Here is a 19,745-nt window from a genome sequence, read left to right as displayed (position 1 = left end):
TCATTTAAGAGTAAAAAATAAAGGGAAAAAACAAATAAGTTATTAAATAAAACTGAAATAGATGTTTGTGACCGGATGTGTAAAAACAGACAAAACATAATTTACTAATATATATTTTTTTATTGATGGTTTGATTTGCATGTTTTAAATTAGGCAATATACATTCATTTGGTGCAAAACAGACCCAAACTCCTTTATCTAAAAATGACATGTCCAAGGTCAAAGTTTTGCGTCAGTTTCTTCACAAGAGTTCACCAGCAGGTCAGACATCTGGAACACACAGTTTTAACATTCAGTGTCTTAAAAACTGAAAAAGATTCATAAAAACAAATGTTCAACACAGTTTGTACACAACAAGTTCAGGAGATCGTTTCAACATTTTCCTGGACGATAAAATGTCTGATATTAAAGGAACAATAAGTGAATTGCATATGAGCCAAAGTGAAGCCTTGTCCAACATTTAAACCACAGGACAGGAAGTTGTCTCTGTCTTACAGAGGACACAGAGACACTGAGGAGTCATAGAACCTAAACCAGAACCCAGGATAAAGAGGTTGAGTGAATGTGGTGTTGAAGGTGTGGAGGTGGATCAGTGAGTCAGAGGAGACTCTGTAGAAAGACAGAGAGCCAGCAGGACAGTCCACATACACTGCTACTCTACCAGACCAGGAGGAGGAGGAGGAGGAGGAGGAGGAGAGGACTGTTCTAATGTTATTGTGCCTGACAGAGTAACCAACATCAGAGCAGGTCAGACTCCAGGACTGGTCATTCCCTCCAAACCAACAGTCCTTACTGTTTCCTTCCCTGCTGATTCCTCTGTAACTCACTGCTACATTAACTCCTCCTCTCCACTCGACCTCCCAGTAACAGCGACCAGTCAGACCATCTCTACACAGCAGCTGACTAAAGGAGTCAAATCTCTCTGGGTGACCAGGATATGACTGATCCTCTCTAACACGTGTCACCTTCTTGTTGTTCTCAGACAGTTTGAGCTCTCTGTGTGCTGTGTTTGTGTCCAGTGTGAGTTGACAGAAATCTGATGGAGAGAAAAAGACACAACACAGCAGCAGTTTATCATCAGACACATCTGAAGGGTTTATTCTGTCTTTGTGTCCTGATGTTGTTCATTTCTATAAAGTTTAATGATGACACATGTTGTCAGTCATGTTTTAATTAATAAATCTCACACTTACACTTCCTCAGACCAGGTGTTAACCACTGCTCTCCACCATGGTCCACCCTGGAGGAAGAAACACAGTCACAATGATTTTCTATCCAACATGAGTCCTAATTGCTGTTCAACATGAAGCAGAGCTCCTCAGTTTGTCAGTGTGACAGAGAAACAGGCTGAAACTCTTCTGAGTCAACTGTCTGCATGATTTCTGAGAGAAAAGACAAGAAGAAGAAGAAGAAGAAGATTTGATTTTTAAACAGCACTTTATTTACAGTTGGCACATAACAAAACAAACAGTTACTTATTCAAAGAATCAGTTTAAAAATGAAGCAAATTCACCTCATCAGGTGTCACAAAATGGCTGCTGGTTGGAAGCTCTGTGCTGATCAGCTCTAACAATCTCCTGAATATCATGGGAATAATTTAACATCTGAGAGATTAGTTACGTTTCTTAACTTCACAAAGAAATCCAAGCCAGTTTGCAGGGTTATCTTTTGGTATTTTTGAAAATTTTGGTATTTTTCATGACATGTGCTCTGCAGTCAACATCACTGGATTACCTGGAACCTCAAAGTCTTCTGTTTCTACTGAACTTAACCTTTTCTAAGAACGTCTATTGATGAAGAGAAACATGGCAACTAAGAAGTTATCAGAAGATATGGAAGAAGTTAAAAAGTCCCTTAACTTTATGTCAGAGGAGCTGAGCAAGGTGGGTAAACAACAGGTGGGCCTACTGGATTTAATTGATGAAGTCAGACAACTGAAGGCTGTGATAAAAGAAAAAGACATGAAGATAGAGGAGCTGGGAAGAAGAGTAGAAGACCTGGAACAGTACACAAGAATGGAAGATTTGGAGATAAACCACTACTCCTGCGCACGGATCACAGCAGGAGACAAGGAGCGGGAGGACGCACCAAGAGGTGAAAAACTTCTACTTGAGCAGCAAGTCATTAAATTCTTCAATGATAAAGACATTCCCTTGGACAGTAGAAATATAGCAGCATGTCACATTATCCTACAAAAACAAAACAAGAGGCCAACTATCATAATCAAATTTGTGAACACAAAACATAAAATGGAGGTTCTAAAGCTGGGAAAGAAACTGAAGGGAACAGGAGTATATGTGAACGAGCATCTCACAAAGAGAAATGCTGAAATCGCACGGCAGGCAAGACTCCTGAAGAAGGAAAAGCGCATTCAAGACACCTGGACAAGGAACTGCAAGGTATTCATTAGACTCAATGGTACACCAGAACAGGCCAAAGTCATTGCTGTCAGAGATATCAAGGACCTTGAGAGATATAAATGATAAATTAATGGAGAAATGTTATTCTTTTTGTGTTTACTTTGTGATGTGATCAATATGATACAGGTGGGAAACAATACTTGGGCATGACAATGTGTGAACACACAAAGTTAAAATCTTTTGATTTTCAAGATCATAGGTTTTATGATCTAGAAAATGGCATTGATCCAGACATCCATTTCTATCAGGATGTTAATATGACCTGTGAATATTATTATGAGGAAGAGTTAAAAACTAAAATGAAGGGTTTATCAGTGATCCACTTTAACAGCAGGAGTCTTCATAGTAATTTTTCCAAAATTAAAGACTATCTTAACCAGTTTGAAGAAAAGTTTACTGTTGTAGCAACATCAGAGCCATGGTTGAGTAATGATGAAGAGCTGGAAGATGGACTAGAGGGATATGAAATGTTTTGGCAAAACAGAGTGAACAGAAGAGGAGGAGGGGGGGGGGGTTGCTATATTTGTAGCTTTGGGTTTCAAATGTAGTTATTAACAATATGTCAGCTGCAATTGATAATCTGATGGAATGTTTGACCATTGAAATTCAGGTGGAAAGAGAAAAAAATATGTTAATTAGCTGCATTCATCGCACACCAGGGTCCTGCATTGATCATTTTAACACAAAGATTTTGGAAATACTTGAAAAACAAAAAGGGAGGATGACTTTTGTTTGTGGTGACTTTAACATTGATTTACTAAAGTCAAATGATCATAAGAAAACTGCTGAATTTATTGATGCTATGTTCAGTTTTGGTTTATATCCGTTGATCTCAAAGCCCAGCAGGATAACTAAGGACAGTGCTACTTTGATTGATAATATTTTTATAAGCATGATTGATGGGAAGATAAATAGTGGACTGTTAGTGACAGATATAAGTGATCATTTCCCTGTCTTTGCAATTCTTGAAAAGAACAATAAGATTAATGTTTCTGAAAAAATTCACACTCATTATTCAGGTAGAGTGAAAACACCAGAAGCAATTGCAGCTCTCAAAACTGGATTGGCAAATCATGACTGGCAGGAAGTTTATGTGGAGGATCCCAATGATGCTTTTTTGAAAACGTTTTTGACACTTTATGACAGATATTGTCCAGTGAAAAAGTTTGCACAAAATTCTAAAAAGAGTAGAAAACCATGGTTAACAAATGGACTGGAGAAGGCTTGTAAAAAGAAAAACAAGCTATATAGGGAATTTTTAAAGCATCAAACAAAGGAAAGGGAGGATAATTATAAAAAAAATAGAAACAGACTGACATCTATTATGCGATGTCAAAAGAAGATGTATTACGAACAATTGTTTCAAAAATATAAAAAGAATATTAAGGCTACCTGGAGTGTATTGAATAAGGTGATCAAAAATCGTAATGACAGGTGTTTTCCAAGAAACATAGTTAAAGGTGACAGTTCAGTGACTGAGGATATTGAGAGTATGGTTAATGAGTTCAACGATTACTTTGTTAATGTTGGTCCTAACTTAGCAAAAGAGATTCCCATTACAGGTGGAAAAAATGAAACCTTTAATTTAGCTTTCAATAAATGTAACACAATGTTTCTCGGGGGAGTTTGTGAAAGTGACATTTTAGAAGTAGTAAGAGAATTTAAGAGTAAAACATCTACTGATTGCAATGATCTAAATATGTCACTTATAAAGGAGGTTATTATTTGTGTCCTTGAGCCATTAACTTATATTTATAACAAATCTTTTCAAACTGGTATTTTTCCAGATAAGATGAAAACAGCCAAAGTGATCCCAATCTATAAAAACGGAGATAAGCAATCTGTGTCAAATTACAGACCTGTTTCTTTACTACCTCAATTTTGTAAAATTATTGAGAAATTGTTTGTAAAGAAATTAGATTTTTTTATTGATAAATATGATTTATTGAATGACCATCAGTATGGGTTTAGGAGAAATCGCTCAACATCATTAGCAGCGATGGAATTTGTAGAAAACATTGCAACAGCTATAGATAATAAGCAGTTTGGAGTAGGTGTGTTTATTGATTTGCGTAAAGCATTTGATACGATCGATCACTCTTTACTTCTACAGAAATGTGAATGGTATGGCATAAGAGGTATAGCACAACTTTGGTGAAGAAGTTATTTAAATAATAGGTTTCAATATGTGAGTATTGATGATATTAAATCTCAACTTAAACATGTAACCTGTGGAGTTCCACAAGGATCAGTGCTGGGACCAAAGTTATTCATACTTTACATAAATTATATTTGTACTGTAAGTGATACATTAAAATATGTTATGTTTGCAGATGATACTAATTTATTTTGTTCTGGAGGCAATATAAAGGAGTTGTTAAAAACTGTAGAAATGGAATTGATGAAATTAAACAAATTGTTTGCTCTAAATAAGCTGTTGCTAAATGAAAGTAAAACCAAATTTATGTTGTTTGGTGGTAAAAGGACTAACACTGAGGTAAAAATAAATCTAAATAATGTTGAAATTGAAAGAGTATATGAAACAAAGTTTTTGGGAGTAATAATAGATGATAAAATTTGTTGGAAGCCTCACCTAAAATATATAAAACAGAAATTACCCAAGTCTATTTCTATCCTTTACAAAACAAGAGATCTACTGAATAAGAACTGCCTTCATTTGCTGTACTTTTCACTTGTGTTGCCTTATATGGCATACTGTGTTGAAATTTGGGGAAGTGCATATAAAACAAACCTAGATCCAATAATTAAACTGCAGAAAAGAGCTATCAGGATAATAAATGAAGTTGGATACCGTGATTCTACAAATCAGCTTTTTATAAGATCACACACGTTGAAATTTCAGGACATTGTATATTCAAAAACATTAGAAATTATGTTTCGAGTGGTAAACATGTCAATTCCTGTTTGTATTCAAAAAAATGTTTAAATTAAGGCAGGGGATTTATAACTTAAGAGGGTTGCTAATGTTTGAAACTCAGAAAGTCAGAACTAATCTCAAGTACAGATGTGTGTCCGTTTTGGGTGTAAAATTATGGATTAATGGACTAAATGATGAAATAAAGATGTGTAATTCTATGTTAGTTTTCAAGAAGACTTTAAAATCTAAAATTATCAAGGGTGACAATGAAATTTGATTGAATTTGATTTTTTAGTTTAAGGTATGTGTTTTGTAACAATGTGAATTAATGTAATGTATATGCATGTAGACGGTACAGGAGAGGCAAAAATAAGCCTTGGGGCTTCAGCCTGTTCCTTTTTTGGTTGCTGTCTGATGTATTCTTTTGTAAAAACATCATTTTATTTTGTTGTCTTTTTTTGGTTGTTTTTTGTAACCGAAATAAAGCATTCATTCATTCATTAAAAATTCCAGTTCTCCACTGTTTACCCGGCACAAAAGCTCTTTATGAGCGGTCACAGTGTCAAGAGTCGACCCTCCCTGTAGTCTGTCCCTTCGAGTCAGGTAGATTGACATTTTACCTTCTCCAATTAAAAAGTTTTGGACTTGACACTTTTCTTTTTCTGTCTTTTTTTGTCTAACTCCACAAATAAAACCAGGGATAGCAAAAATGACACCAAATAGGTTAAAAACATGATTTAAAACATTCAAAATTCCTGTCAATCTCCTGCACTCAGTAAAAAACATGAAAAATGTTTTCAGTCAGACCACAGAAAGGACATTTATTTAACACACTGTGATTAAAAACAGATGAAAAGGCATTGGTTGCAATGGCACCATGTAAAATTCTCCATTGGAGATCTCCAACTCTCTTTTTTAAAGGAGGTTTTATACAGTGTTCTCCACTGTGGCCTCAGCCCACCCAGCTTCTCAGTCCACACACACTCCGTTCTATTGCACAAGCTCGTTTTGTGTATAATTTTAACACAATTTGTGTATAAAATCTTTTTTCCGGCTTTGTGCAGGCTTAACTCTTCTTCATTGCCTCTTGTTAAGAGAGGGCCGCTGAGCTGCGCGAACCCAGGGCTCAGATGGATTTCTGGGTAAGAGTCTCTGGGGTCAGGTTCAGCTCCTCCCCTGCTGTACCTGAGGAGAAGACTTCTTTCCTTCTCAGTCAGCTTCTTCCTCCAGAACTCCAGGCTCCTCTCCATCAGCCGGACAGAGCGCACTCCCAGTAGAGAGCCCAGAGCTTGGCTGTCCGTGAGCGCCGGTCCTGCTGCATTCACCAGCTGACTCAGGCAGGTGACCTTTGAGTTGCACAGTGCCCCCATCAGTCCAGGCACAGCATTGCAGCACACATCTAGCCTGGCACCACATATTAGAGGCTCTTTTAACAACGAGTACAGAGAGTCACACTTCTCACTTCTTTTACTCTTAAATAGTGCCCAGGATTTAAAAACACCCTGATAAAATGGAGGCAACCCACCTAACTTCAAAAATTTTAAATCAGTTAAAAACAGAGCAGCATCCAGCCCCAGGTTGTTAACACGCCTGAATATGCAGCTGGTCATGTCCCTCCACACCAAATCCAGATATCTCTGAATAAATTGGAGCCTGAAGGTGGCTGTCCTAGTGGCCAGGTGGACCAGGCCCTGGCCCCCCTCATCTCTAGATAAAAACAACACAGATTGTGGTACCCAATGAAATTTATCCCAGAAGAAATTGACCATCTTTGCTTGAATCTGAGCAATAAGACCTGATGGAGGGTCCAGACAGACTAATCGGTGCCATAACAGGGAGGCCACCAGATTATTTAAGACCAGGACCCTCCCTCTAAAAGACATTTGTGGGTGGAGCCACCTCCACTTAGCCAATTTGCAATCTACTTTATCTAATATGCTATCCCAGACATCAATGACATCAACAAAAAAAAATGTTGTTGATGTCATTGTTTCCTAAATAAATGCCCAGATATTTTAAGCCCTCTCTCTTCCAGGTCAGGCTTTGAGGGAGAACAGGGGAGCCATCACGCCACTCACCAACAGCAAGAGCCTCACTCTTCCTCCAGTTCACCCTCGCCGCCGACGCAACAGAAAACTTCTGGATTACAGATTCTAAAATACACACATCCTGTTGGTCTTTGATATAAACAACAACATCATCAGCGTAAGCAGATAAAACAAACCTACTATTAAAACCAGGTAAAAACAGGCCTTGGACAGATGATCTGACCTTTTGTAGGAGGGGTTCCAGGGAGAGTGCATAGAGCATCCCAGACAGGGCACAGCCCTGCCGGACGCCTCTATGCACTCTAAAAGGAGCACACAAGCTACCATTAAACTTCAGCACACTCTCAATGTCACTGTACAACTCCTTGATCCTGGCTATGAGACCAGCGCTGAAGAGGAAGCCGTGTTCAATGCGGTCAAAAGCCTTTTCCTGATCCAATGAGATCAATCCTGTATTTATGCCTCATGAACTGGAGACCTCCAAAACATCCCGAATGAGGTAGATATTATCTACCATGGACCTGCCGGGCACACAGTACGTCTGGTCCCGGGGGAGGATCTGCTCCATGGCTCCTCTCAGCCTATTGGCCAAGACTTTGGACATTATTTTATAGTCTGTGCAGAGGAGAGAAATAGGACGCCAGTTTTTGATGTCTTGCAAGTTCGCTTTCTTTGGCAAGACGGTGATTATGGCTCTCCGACAAGACAAAGGCAGACCCCGACACCAAGCTTTCGTTAAAAACATCTAAAAGGTCGTGGGCCGAGATGTCCCAGAAAGCCTTATAAAACTCCACAGTAAGGCCGTCAATGCCTGGAACCTTTGGCCCCTGCATGCTCTGCAGTGCAGCGTAGAGCTCCTGTTGAGTCAGTGGCCTGTCCAGCTGTGAACTGGTCTCTTCAGGTAACTGAGGCAGTCTACCACAGACCTCTTCCATGAGTTCCTCATTTTCTTTTAATTCACTTTTGAATAGTGAGGCGTAAAACTCAACAGCTCTCTTCCTAATCAGGCCTGGCTCTGTCAGCTCTTGCCCCGTCTCAGGGAGCAGAGAGTTAATTTGTCTCCTCTGCGCTTGTCTCTTCTCTAGTCCAAAGAAGTAGCTTGATGCAGCATCCATCTCCTTAATGTTTTGAACCCGGGACCGGACCAGCGCACCCTGTACTTTAGTGTCCAGCAGGTTGGCTAACGGCATCTTTTTAGTCTTGAGGATTTCAAAATATCCTCGATTTCCCGTGGACTCACTTTCACACTCGAGATCCACAATATCAATCTCCAGATCTCATCACATCACATAAAATTCATTCATTCATTCATTCACCTATTTAACCAGGCAGGTCATTAAGAACAAATTATTGTTTAAAATTATTACTTATTTACAATGGCGGCCTGACAAGCGACAAGGGCCACTTGAGGGAAGGGGAGGTGGGACCATGTATACTGTCTGCAGCCTGTGTGCATCCTTCTCCACACGTCCACCAGGCCATGGGAGGAGACCAGCTGCCTCAAGGCATGCTGGGATACTGGATGAGTCTCTGCATGGTTACCATCTAAAATATAATTTTCAGTACAATTAAAATCCCCACCCACAAATAAATAATCCTCCGAGCTAAGGAGGTGCTTCCTCTCTGTACCTTTGTTTGGAGCATAAATATTGCTAAAAACAATATTAAAATGTTCAAAAACAGCTTTTACTAAAAGGCACCTCCCCTCCACAACATGTCTGACCTCCAGGGAGGTTGGAGTAAAACGTCGCGAGAATAGGAAGCCCACTCCTCCACTGAGGGTGGTGTTGTGACTTAAAATTAATTCTTCCCATTCTCTGCTCCAGTCTGCCTCGTTACCAACATCACTGTGTGTTTCTTGTAAAAACATCTATATGTTTCATTTTGGTCATTTCAAACACTAATGCTCTTTTTCTTGCTTCTCTGGCACCATAGACAACATGGTCTCACAGAAATACGTGGAATAGCCACGGAATCACTCAAATTTCCGTGAAACTTACACGGATTTCCCTACAATGCAAGTTAATGACAGTCAGATCCCGTGGCTATTCCATGGATTTTTTTTCCTATTGGTTTGTTCCAAGTCTGACTTTCAAGGTTCCGGCGGTCAGAACAAAAAACATGGCGGACAGTTCTCTTAATTTTAATGAAAAAAAAATCAATATTTTGACTTTGTTTCTGCATAAAAATGGATTTTGATTACATTTCTAGCGCAAAATATATGTTTTATTTTCTAAATATTCACTCAGTGAATGTACATAATCACTTTGTGGCAAAGATCTTTCCAGAAAAAGACGATACGCTGTGTTCTATTTTGAAATCTCCCTGATCCTCTGTGTATTTAACGGATCAAACCTTCGCCCATTACATGCCTTGTGTCTGAGGTTGATTTGCTGATCAACATAATATTCTGTTGCAGCGGGAGACACTAATGTTGACAAAGTGCGATCTACGAGTTACGATCTACGTTTGTCCGGTATTTTATTTTGTAATCTACCGGATGTGGTGCGATCCTACCGGATGTGGTGCGATCTCATTGAATTGCGCTTCCATTCCATTTCGTGAGCAGAGCAGTCGGCGCTGCTCTCCTGTTTTAGTTAAAATATCTTCATTAAACAAACGTCTTTTTTTAGCATAGATAATATACATGCAGTATAATTATTTATTAGACAGTGTGTGATATTCGATATATTGGGTAGAAATAGGTTTTCACAACCCTATATCCTGAAGCCCCCCCACTCCCACCCCTTAGTGACTATGCTCACATTATAGTCCATGTCAACACCTTTCTATAACAGTAGGTCTCATGTCTGTAACCCTTTTTGTCTCTTAGTTATAATAATTAAAATATGCCCCAGGGTTAAGGTTCAAAGGTCAATATCTCAAAGCAAGAATATTATAGAACCTTCAAATTGATATATGTTACTCTCCAGGCCTAGACCTTTCTGGTGATGGATTAGCTCTATGACAAAGTTTTATTTTTTCACATCTCACACTCAGAGCACTCAAAGGGCTGTTGGAATGTAAGCCTTTCAGGGCAGATTTCCAAGGTTTGAAAAAAATAAAAACAATGGTGTTTTTTTTCCGGGGACAGTCTCTGCTTTAAAAAAAGGCTTTTTTCCCCCAGCAGAAAACCATTTACAATGTAATTGCATACATGTAATATTGATGACTCATACATATATTCTCCAGAATATATATTTCAATTTTTTTAATGAAAGAATCTCTGTCCAGAGGTTGAAACCACAACACATGGCATTCAAATTATTATTGTCAAGGTCAATAATGAACTTCGGTATGAAAGCTTGTTTTCACGGTTCCTGTTAGCTTAAGAAAATCTGACACAATATTAATAATAACTTCTAAGAAAGAGTTGAAGAAAATGTAAATAAAGAAACTGGAGACACCTGCAGTGTAAGCTCCTGTTATCTGTCCATACCTGAGAGTCTCCAGTCTGTAATGTGGATCCTCTCGTAGAGCAGACAGCTGGTTCACTCCTGAGTCTCCTGGATGATTGTAGCTCAGGTCCAGTTCTCTCAGATGGGAGGGGTTGGAGCTCAGAGCTGAGGCCAGAGAAGAACAGCCTTCCTCTGAGATCAGACAGCCTGATAGACTGATAGAAAAAATCAGAGGAACAACAGGAAATTCAAAAGATGTTGACAGTCTTCCCAAACATGAGCCTAAAGCAGGATGAGCGGAAGAAAAAAGATTAATTGAATAATTAATAATTAATCCTCCAGGTCATTGTTACTCAGATCCAGGTCTCTCAGACTAGAGGACTGGGAGCTGAGGACAGAGCTTCACAGCTTCTCCCTGAGAGGTTACAGCCCGTTACCCTTAAAAGAAATGTAGACATTCATCAGCATTGGTTTAAATATTTAACTTGTTTGGACATGTTTTCAATGATCCAAATTTCCTATTTTAGTGTGTTAATTTTATTTTATTTTTTGAGCTAAGAGACATTTGTCTGTGTAGATTTGTGTTTGACAGTCAGCTTTAACAGAGATGTACTCGATTGAAATTACTGTGTTTAAAATGTAATTTGATTATCATTTGTGTCTTGTTTTTCAGTTTGCTAATGACAAATAAAAAACAAACAAAAAAACAAGCCGAAGATAAGCAGGTAGATTTGAGATTTTTCTGTATCAATGAAATTGAAGATTAACTAAAGGAAATGGCTCTTCAAAACCAGTGTGATACTTTAGAAGAAGTTTAATACTGACCTGAGAGTTTCAAGTGTACAGTTTGGACTCTTCAGTCCAACATACAGCTGCTCCACTCCTGAATCCTCCAGGTCGTTGTTACTCAGGTCCAGGTCTCTCAGACTAGAGGACTGGGAGCTGAGGACTGAGGACAGAGCTTCACAGCTTCTCTCTGAGAGGTTACAGCCACTCAACCTGGAGAGGATTACAGATGAACGTGAACAAAATGTTTTACTTGTGTTGTATTACAGAAAGCATGTTTCATGTTGTTCATATATCTACTCACAGAGCTTTGTTGGAGGCTTTGACCACTGGCAGCAGACTCAGAAGAGCCTCCTCTGAAGCAGAGTATTTCTTCAGGTCAAACACGTCCAGATCTGTTTCCGATGACAGTAAGATGAAGACCAGAGCTGACCACTGAGCAGGAGACAGTTTATCTGTGGAGAGACTTCCTGATCTCAGGGACTGTTGGATTTCCTCCACTAGAGAATGATCATTCAGTTCATTCAGACAGTGGAACAGGTTGATGCTTCTCTCTGCAGACAGATCCTCACTGATCTTCTTCTTGATGTACTGGACTGTTTTCTGATTGGTCTGTGAGCTACTTCCTGTCTGTGTCAGCAGGCCTCGTAGGAGTCTTTGATTGGTCTCCAGAGAAAGACCCAGGAGGAAGCGGAGGAACAAGTCCAGGTGTCCATTTGGACTCTGTAAGGCCTTGTCCACAGCACTCTGGTAGAAATGTTTTAGTTTAGGCTTCTCTCTGAAGACTTTTGGCTGTCGGGCAGTAGTTTGTTCTTCTGCCATCAGATTGACTCCAGACTTGATGAAGGTCAGATGGACATGAAGAGCAGCCAGAAACTCCTGAACACTCAGATGGACGAAGCAGAACACCCTGTCCTGGTACAGTCCTCTCTCCTCTCTAAAGACCTGTGTGAACACTCCTGAGTACACTGAGGCTGCTGTGATATCGATGGCACAATCTGTCAGGTCTGAGTCATAGAAGATCAGGTTTCCTTTCTGCAGCTGATCAAAAGCCAGTTTTCCCAGAGACTTAATCATCTTCCTGTTCCTTTTACTCCACTGTGGATCTGTCTCAGCTCCTCCATCGTACTTGATGTTCTTCACTTTGGACTGAACCACCAGGAAGTGGATGTACATCTCAGTCAGGGTCTTGGGCAGCTCTCCTCCCTCTTTGGTTTCCATCAGATCCAGAACTGTAGCAGAGATCCAGCAGAAGACTGGGATGTGGCACATGATGTGGAGGCTTCGTGTTGTCTTGATGTGAGAAATGATTCTGCTGGCCTGCTCCTCTTCTCTGAATCTCTTCCTGAAGTACTCCTCCTTCTGAGGGTCAGTGAACCCTCTGACCTCTGTCACCATGTCAACATAGCCAGGAGGGATCTGATTGGCTGCTGCAGGTCGTGTGGTTATCCAGAGGCGAGCAGAGGGAAGCAGATTCCCCCTGATGAGGTTTGTCAGCAGCACATCCACTGAGGTGGACACTGTGACATCAGTCAGGATCTTAGTGTTGTGGAAGTCCAGAGGAAGTCGACACTCATCCAGACCGTCAAAGATGAACAGAATGTGGAACTCTTTAAACCTGAAGATGCTTGCTTCTTTGATATCAGGAAAGAAGTGATCAACAAGTTCCACCAAGCTGAACTTTCTCTCTTTCAGCCCATTCAGCTCTCTGAAAGTGAATGGAAATATGAAGTGGATGTCCTGGTTGGTTTTGTCTTCAGCCCAGTCCAGAGTGAACTTCTGTGTTAAGACTGTTTTCCCAATGCCAGCCACTCCCTTTGTCAGCACTGTTCTGATTGGTTCATCTCTTCCAGGTGAGGCTTTAAAGATGTCTTCTTGTCTGATTGTTGTTTCTGGTCTATCTTGTTTCCTGGACGCTGTTTCAATCTGTCTGACCTCATGTTCAACATTGACCTCTGCAGTCCCTCCCTCTGTGATGTAGAGCTCTGTGTAGATCTGATTCAGAAGGGTTGGGTTTCCTGCTTTAGAGATCCCCTCAAACACACACTGGAACTTCTTCTGGTGGTTAGACTGAAGGTTACGACGGCACACTGCAACAGTTCCTTAATGAACAAAGAAAAATATGGAATTACTAATTGGATGCTATAAATCTGATAAATTTAGAGTTAAAGAAATCGAAATGTTTTTTTTTACCTCCTCTCATCACTCTAGGACAGTTTCTGGCAACAGCGAAGAATAATTCATGGACATGATACAAACTTGTTCATTCATGTTTAATCTACTAAAATCCTCTTACTGTTATGCAGACAGTCAGCCAGCTCTTCCTGCTTCATTCTCCTGAGGAAGATCAGTGTGATCTTCAGAAATGCCTCTCTGCTGCTCCACCTCTGCTCTTCATCCTCACCGTCCAACACCTCCTCATCCTCCCTCTGACTCTCTAAGCATTCTGGGAAATCTGGACTCAGGACTCTCTGGATCTTCTTCAGCTCGTTCTTTACAAAACTGACAATGTTCTCCTCCAGCAGCTGGAACAGAATAGTACATAAATGTTACTTTCAGTACAAGCTTAAAGAAGAAAACTGTCATCTGTTGAAGACAGAAAAACAGTTGAAGGAGTACAGGATGGAAAATGTTCTGATCAGAATGATATTTCAGTATTTTGTTGATGGTTTTAGGTGCCAGTTGTAACTCTGTACACTTCCAATACACACCATAAATATAGAGTCCTGCTGTTGTGAACGCTGACCACCCAAGATCTCTGAGGTCTCTGGATCAAGTCTGTAAATAAAACATGCATGCAGAAGTTGTTCCATCACAAATTATTCAAAGTTGAAATCTTCACTCTGAAAATGTTGAATGGAACAATTAAAAGAGTTTAATCAAATAAATAAATAATGAAAATGAAAGTATGAAAGTATGAAAGTGCGCTTTCACAGCGGGCTTGTACAGTAGGAAATCATTTTTAATAGACCAGTTTACTGTTTACCAACAATGATGATGTATTTTCTGGGCAGAGCCTAACCGGTGGCAGAAAGTTAGAGAGTTAGCTGCTGGTCCCAGCGCTGCGAGCGATACAGTTGTCAAATAACATGATCGTCTTGATGTTTTTCAGATTTTTTTTATTGATTTTTTTTATTGGTGAAATGACGTAACAAACAAGGTGACATGAGGGACAAATACACTACACCATGTGGACCACAAGTAAAGACAGCAGACATACAGCGCAGACAACAACAAAGAAAAACACAAATGTACAACGATGTGCACAGAGGCATCACAGGTGTATGTGCGTGTGTGTGTGTGTATGCTTGTGTGTATGTGGATGAGAAGCAGATGATATAACAAAGCAAGAAGCACTAACGCGAGAAGAGAGGGAAGAGGAAAGAAAAAGAGAAAAGAAAAAAAAACCAATATATAATATAATAACACAGGGGGACGGGAGACATCACCACACAATATAGCTTGATGTGATGCAGCACAACATCTTACACAAACACAGTGCAAGATCATACACATAATCAACCCAACATAAATCAACACATCATGACAATGACAACCATAACAACAACGTACGCCACAGTGAGGGGGCGAGGCTAGACCAGAGCATCAGGGGGGCAGGCCAGGGGATCCCCAAACCGGCCCCAAGTAGCACAGTCGGGCGCCCCAGCGGGAGGCAGGTAAGACTGAACAAGAGCTCCTATTATTATTTTTTTCTTGATTGTGCCTTGGGATGCTTTTTTTGATTATTTTAATGGTTTATCAGCAAAAGACACAAGTAAGCTACCTGTTTCAGTGTCAGGATGGTAAAGGACCCAAAAGCTTAAATGGCCAACATTAGAGAGGCTGAACATGAAGATTTGTCAGAGGATTTATGTGTGTTATTGACAGAGGTACTGCTACTATGTATGTCAATGTTACTTTAAGTCTGCAGAAACTCAGAGAGAAACAACTACTACTAACAATAATCTATATATATATATATATATATATATATATATATATATATTAGGGTGACCAAGCGTCCTCTTTTGCCCGGACATGTCCACTTTTTACGTCCTGTCCGGGGCGTCCGGCCGGGTTTTATAAATTCACGAAAATGTCCGGTGTTCACTGTTTTCCATAGGACCAGTACACGTGCACGTAAATTGACCGGCGCTTTGCACACAATTTTGTGAGACGTAATTACCAAGAGGCTGCCTTGTGGGCGGGTCAGCGCCGCGCACACACAGAGAGAGACAGAGAGCAGAGCAGACAGAGGGCAGATCGAACAGTGGAGCACCATTGCACGGGAAATGCCGAACCGTAAGTGCAGCTTCACAGATGAACTGCAAAAAATATTTCCGACATACCGTCCCGGTTGGGACAGGTGGGAGGCGGAGTGCACCGTCTGCAAAGCTGGCACATATGTCTCAGTGTCTAATAAAGGTGCTGGAGATCTCAAAGAGGTGAGAGTTCTTCTGCAAAGTTGAGTTCTTTGTTAGACCTGGGAAAACAGAGGATGCTGTAAATGCAGTGGAAGGTGCAATGGCATTTCATACTGTGAAACACCACAACAGCTATTATTTATCTTATTACAGTTATTAAGAGATGTATTGTTGAAGCTAGATTTTCTAACAGAAGAGTTCATATTTAGAACATTATTTCATATTATTTATTCATTTATTTGAAAAGAGTCTACGAGAGCTATTATTTTGTTACAAGTTTTTACAGATTTCATTTTATTTTATTACAGAAGTTAATTTTGCACCATTGAAGCATAATAAAGCATGTTCATCAACCTCCGAGAGGCCTGTCTGAATTTGTGTCTCGAGGCCGTGACGATTGTCCTCTTTTTTTGGAAATCAAAATATGGTCACCCTAATATATATATATATATATATATATATATATATATACAGTGAAATCCTCTGAAACCGGGGCTGATCAGATCCTGACTTGTGTCCAAATAGCATTCCTCCACGTCTCACTCCTCCTTAACCACAACCATCTTGAGACCTTCTCTGCTGCCTCAATGCTGTGCTTGATGGTCTGCCTTTTGTGGACACCTGCGATGCCCAGGAGATTGTATGGCCTGCAGACTATTCAGGCAGCGAATCCTCTGCAGCCAACTTCAACAGGCAGGAAGGAAGTCCTCCACCTTTGTCTGCTGCAGTCGTCTACCAGGTCAGCTTACCTGGCTCACTTTCACCCTGTAGCCTCCGAAATCTGGTCCTACCATGGTACTGCTAGCTCAAGCATGACAACCTGTCTTGTTGTTTCTGAAAGGAGGACTATATCTGGTCTCAGATTGACTGTTGTAATGAATTCTGGGAACTGGAGCTGTTCGCCCAGGTCCACCATCAACTGCCAATCGTGGGCCATTGCCAGGAGACCTGTCAGTGCCCTCTGGTGTCGTCCTGATGTCTCTACAGCTTTAATGAAGTGGATGGTCTGTGTTGCTGGTTTCTGATGTTTGGAGAGGGCGATGGCTGAGCAGATGGGCACAGCTCCTGTCTTCAGCAGCTGGTCATGGCCCTCTCTGAGGGCTTTTGGGCAACAGCTGAGAATGTCCTCCAAAGACCCAGCCCCAGAACACAAGGAGCAAGCATGGGTGTTGGCTATTCCCAAGCAGCAGTTGTTCACTGGAGTTGGAAGCACATCGTAAACTGACTGAACAAGGAACCTGATACGCTGAGGACCAGCCTATTTTGTGATCCAGTGCCTGGTCTCAACATTTTGATGGGTTGCTGCCTAACCCAGCCCTTCCTAACAACACATGGCCCACAAGCATCTTTTGCCAAAGCCAGGACTCACAGTATATGAACATTCCACTACCTCCCTGTCCTCACCTCAATTTTCGGCACCAGATGCCTTAGGTTCCCCGGAATCTCTGTGCAGCAGTACCTCTCTTGTACATGTGGCCATAGCCCCTCCTTAACAATGCTGAGTGGTAGTGTGTGTCTGTTCTCCTGCCCAAATATTGTAATACTGAATAGACTCATGCAGAGCCCCAGCCACCTGTGGTGATACTGGTTGATCTTCTGCCCGACTGTGGACATTGGGACTTCATACACAAAAGGAGGCAACAGGATTCGAGGAAGGATTGTGTGCTGGTAGATCTCGGTTTTGAACGTGCCTGGGAGACCAGTCTTGTCTACTGCCCTCAGGTGATTCTCCACTTCTTGCCCTGTAGCTTTGATGTAATCAGCATCATTTAGTGAGCTGATGAACATCTTGCCCAGTCCCTATACTTTTTTTCTGAGATGGATGAAATCTGACTGTCACTAAAGAAAAGCGGAACTGGTTAGCCACCTTTCCTTTTCTCAGCACTAAGGACCTGGCCTTTGCAGGTTTGAAGCTCATCTGTGCTCATGAGGCAAGCTTCTACAGGCTTTTCAGCAGCCATCTGCAGCCTGGGGCCGATGTTGTGGACATACTTTGAGGTTGTCCATGAATGCCAGAATTGGTGGCGGGCGTACACCTAACTTGGAAAGGGGGCCTCTACACTCTGCCTCTGCTGATTTGGCCAGTATGTTCATAGCAAGGGCAAAAAAAGCTGACTGAAGTATAAGGTCTCTGACCTCCCCTAGGACATGGTGGTGATCTGGGGCAGCTACAAAAAAGCTTCTGGTTTATGGAGCCATAAGCATTGGTCAGGTCAAACCAAAGCACAGATAGATTTCTTCTCTCTTACAGTGCTTCGTGGACCAGCTGGTGACTACACCTGTATGTTCAAGGAACCCAGGTACTTGAGGAATCCCACCCATCTGCACTGCTGTATGGAGGTACTGGTTCTTTAAGAGATATTCAATCAGGCTTCAGGCAACAATGGTTAAGAACACCTTTCCCTTCACACTGAGCAGCAAAAAGGTTCTCAACTGCTCAATGTTTGGTGCTGGTGGCCTCACCAGGATTTGGCAGGCACCCAGGTTCTTTTCTCTCTCGTTTCCACGTGTGTGTTGTGGAGATACATGTAAACATCTTCCTTGGGTAACAAAAGCTAGCCACTGTGATTTTGGACAAGTGGCTGACTGGAGAACCCAAAGGATCCACTATGAAGGCTGCCTGCTCGCTGGTCCTCTCTTTCCGAGGTGCCTGTGAGAATCTAACCTTCAGAGAGTTTTAAGTTTTTCTTAGAACACAGCGCAGCTGGCTAATCTTTGCTGATCTTTGGTTCTTAACTGAAGGGGTCCTTCCCTATTGTTTTTTCTCCAATCCAAACCTCAAAAATTAACAAACTGACAAGATTGAACGTTTACGAAGAAAAAACACAACACAACAAACCAGACAGTTGGTGAGAGAGAAAAACAAATTGGACACTGGTGATGAGGAAATATGGCTCATACATGTTTCCTCTTGAGAGTTGACTGAACCTAAAAGCAAAGTGTAATATAAGGGTCCCATACGTTCAGATTCTTACCTTTGCTCAGCTGAGTAGGGTCCATCTCTGAAGTCAATAGGTTTAAACATAGACCGGTCACTCTTCATGGAAACACAGCTGGGTTCAGGAGAGTCTGGTCTCTGCTTATGGATCCTGAGAGAAAGTTTAAAGTCTCAATAAAATTATCTGCAAATAATCTAATATCCATTGCATTTCAGCCACTTAGCTACCTAGAGAACCCAAAGGATCCACTATGAAGGCTGCCTGCTCGCTGGTCTTCTCTTTCTGAGGTGCCTGTGAGAATCTGACCTTCAGAGAGTGTTACGTTTTTCTTATAACACAGCGTAGCTGGCTAATCTATGCTGCACTTTGATTCTTAACTGAGGGGTCCATCCCTATTGTTTTTTCTCCAATCCAAACATCTCTGGTCTCTGTCTGCATCCTCTTTGGCTGAAGTGTCCAAGGGACTGTGCTCACATCCTCAAACTGCCGTTATTCTTCCATCTAGCTGGTTTGAGGCCATTTAACCTACTGCTGTTCTGATGGATTACTTGGGCGTGAAGCTTCAGGTTCAGGAGGTTACAGGCTCTGTGGAGTTCTTCCAGGCCTGAGCAAGGGTTGTTACCAGTAGGTCTTTCTATGTGGTGTGGGGGTTAGCCACCTTTCCTTTTCTCAGCACTAAGGACCTGGCCTTTGCTGGTTTGAAGCTCATCTGTGCTCATGAGACAAGCTTCTACAGGCTTTTCAGCAGCCTTCTGCAGCCTGGGGCCAATGTTGTGGACATACTTTGAGGTTGTCCATGAATGCCAGAATTGGTGGCGGGCGTACATCTAACTTGGAAAGGGGGCCTCTACA

General features: G+C 41.3%; 1 protein-coding gene across 1 annotated transcript in view; it reads right to left on the bottom strand.

Moving 5' to 3' along the window:
- Positions 1-491: 491 nt before the first annotated feature.
- LOC131990750 (NACHT, LRR and PYD domains-containing protein 6-like) overlaps positions 492-19,745 on the bottom strand; it is a 28,793-nt gene continuing 9,539 nt past the window's right edge. The window contains exons 5-14 of the mRNA XM_059355865.1: positions 18,930-19,043; positions 18,204-18,325; positions 16,746-17,151; positions 15,388-15,429; positions 13,827-14,068; positions 11,835-13,632; positions 11,570-11,743; positions 10,786-10,959; positions 1,194-1,240; positions 492-1,036 (exon numbers count right to left, since the gene is read on the bottom strand). Coding sequence (XP_059211848.1) covers positions 492-1,036; positions 1,194-1,240; positions 10,786-10,959; positions 11,570-11,743; positions 11,835-13,632; positions 13,827-14,068; positions 15,388-15,429; positions 16,746-17,151; positions 18,204-18,325; positions 18,930-19,043 — 3,664 coding nt within the window. The remainder of the gene's footprint in view (positions 1,037-1,193; positions 1,241-10,785; positions 10,960-11,569; positions 11,744-11,834; positions 13,633-13,826; positions 14,069-15,387; positions 15,430-16,745; positions 17,152-18,203; positions 18,326-18,929; positions 19,044-19,745) is intronic.

Source organism: Centropristis striata, chromosome 18 (assembly GCF_030273125.1).
Source record: "Centropristis striata isolate RG_2023a ecotype Rhode Island chromosome 18, C.striata_1.0, whole genome shotgun sequence".
In the NCBI taxonomy this organism is placed as follows: Eukaryota; Metazoa; Chordata; class Actinopteri; order Perciformes; family Serranidae; genus Centropristis; species Centropristis striata.
The sequence above is the reverse complement of the archived record's forward strand: the minus strand, read 5'-3'. Positions and strand labels throughout refer to the sequence as shown.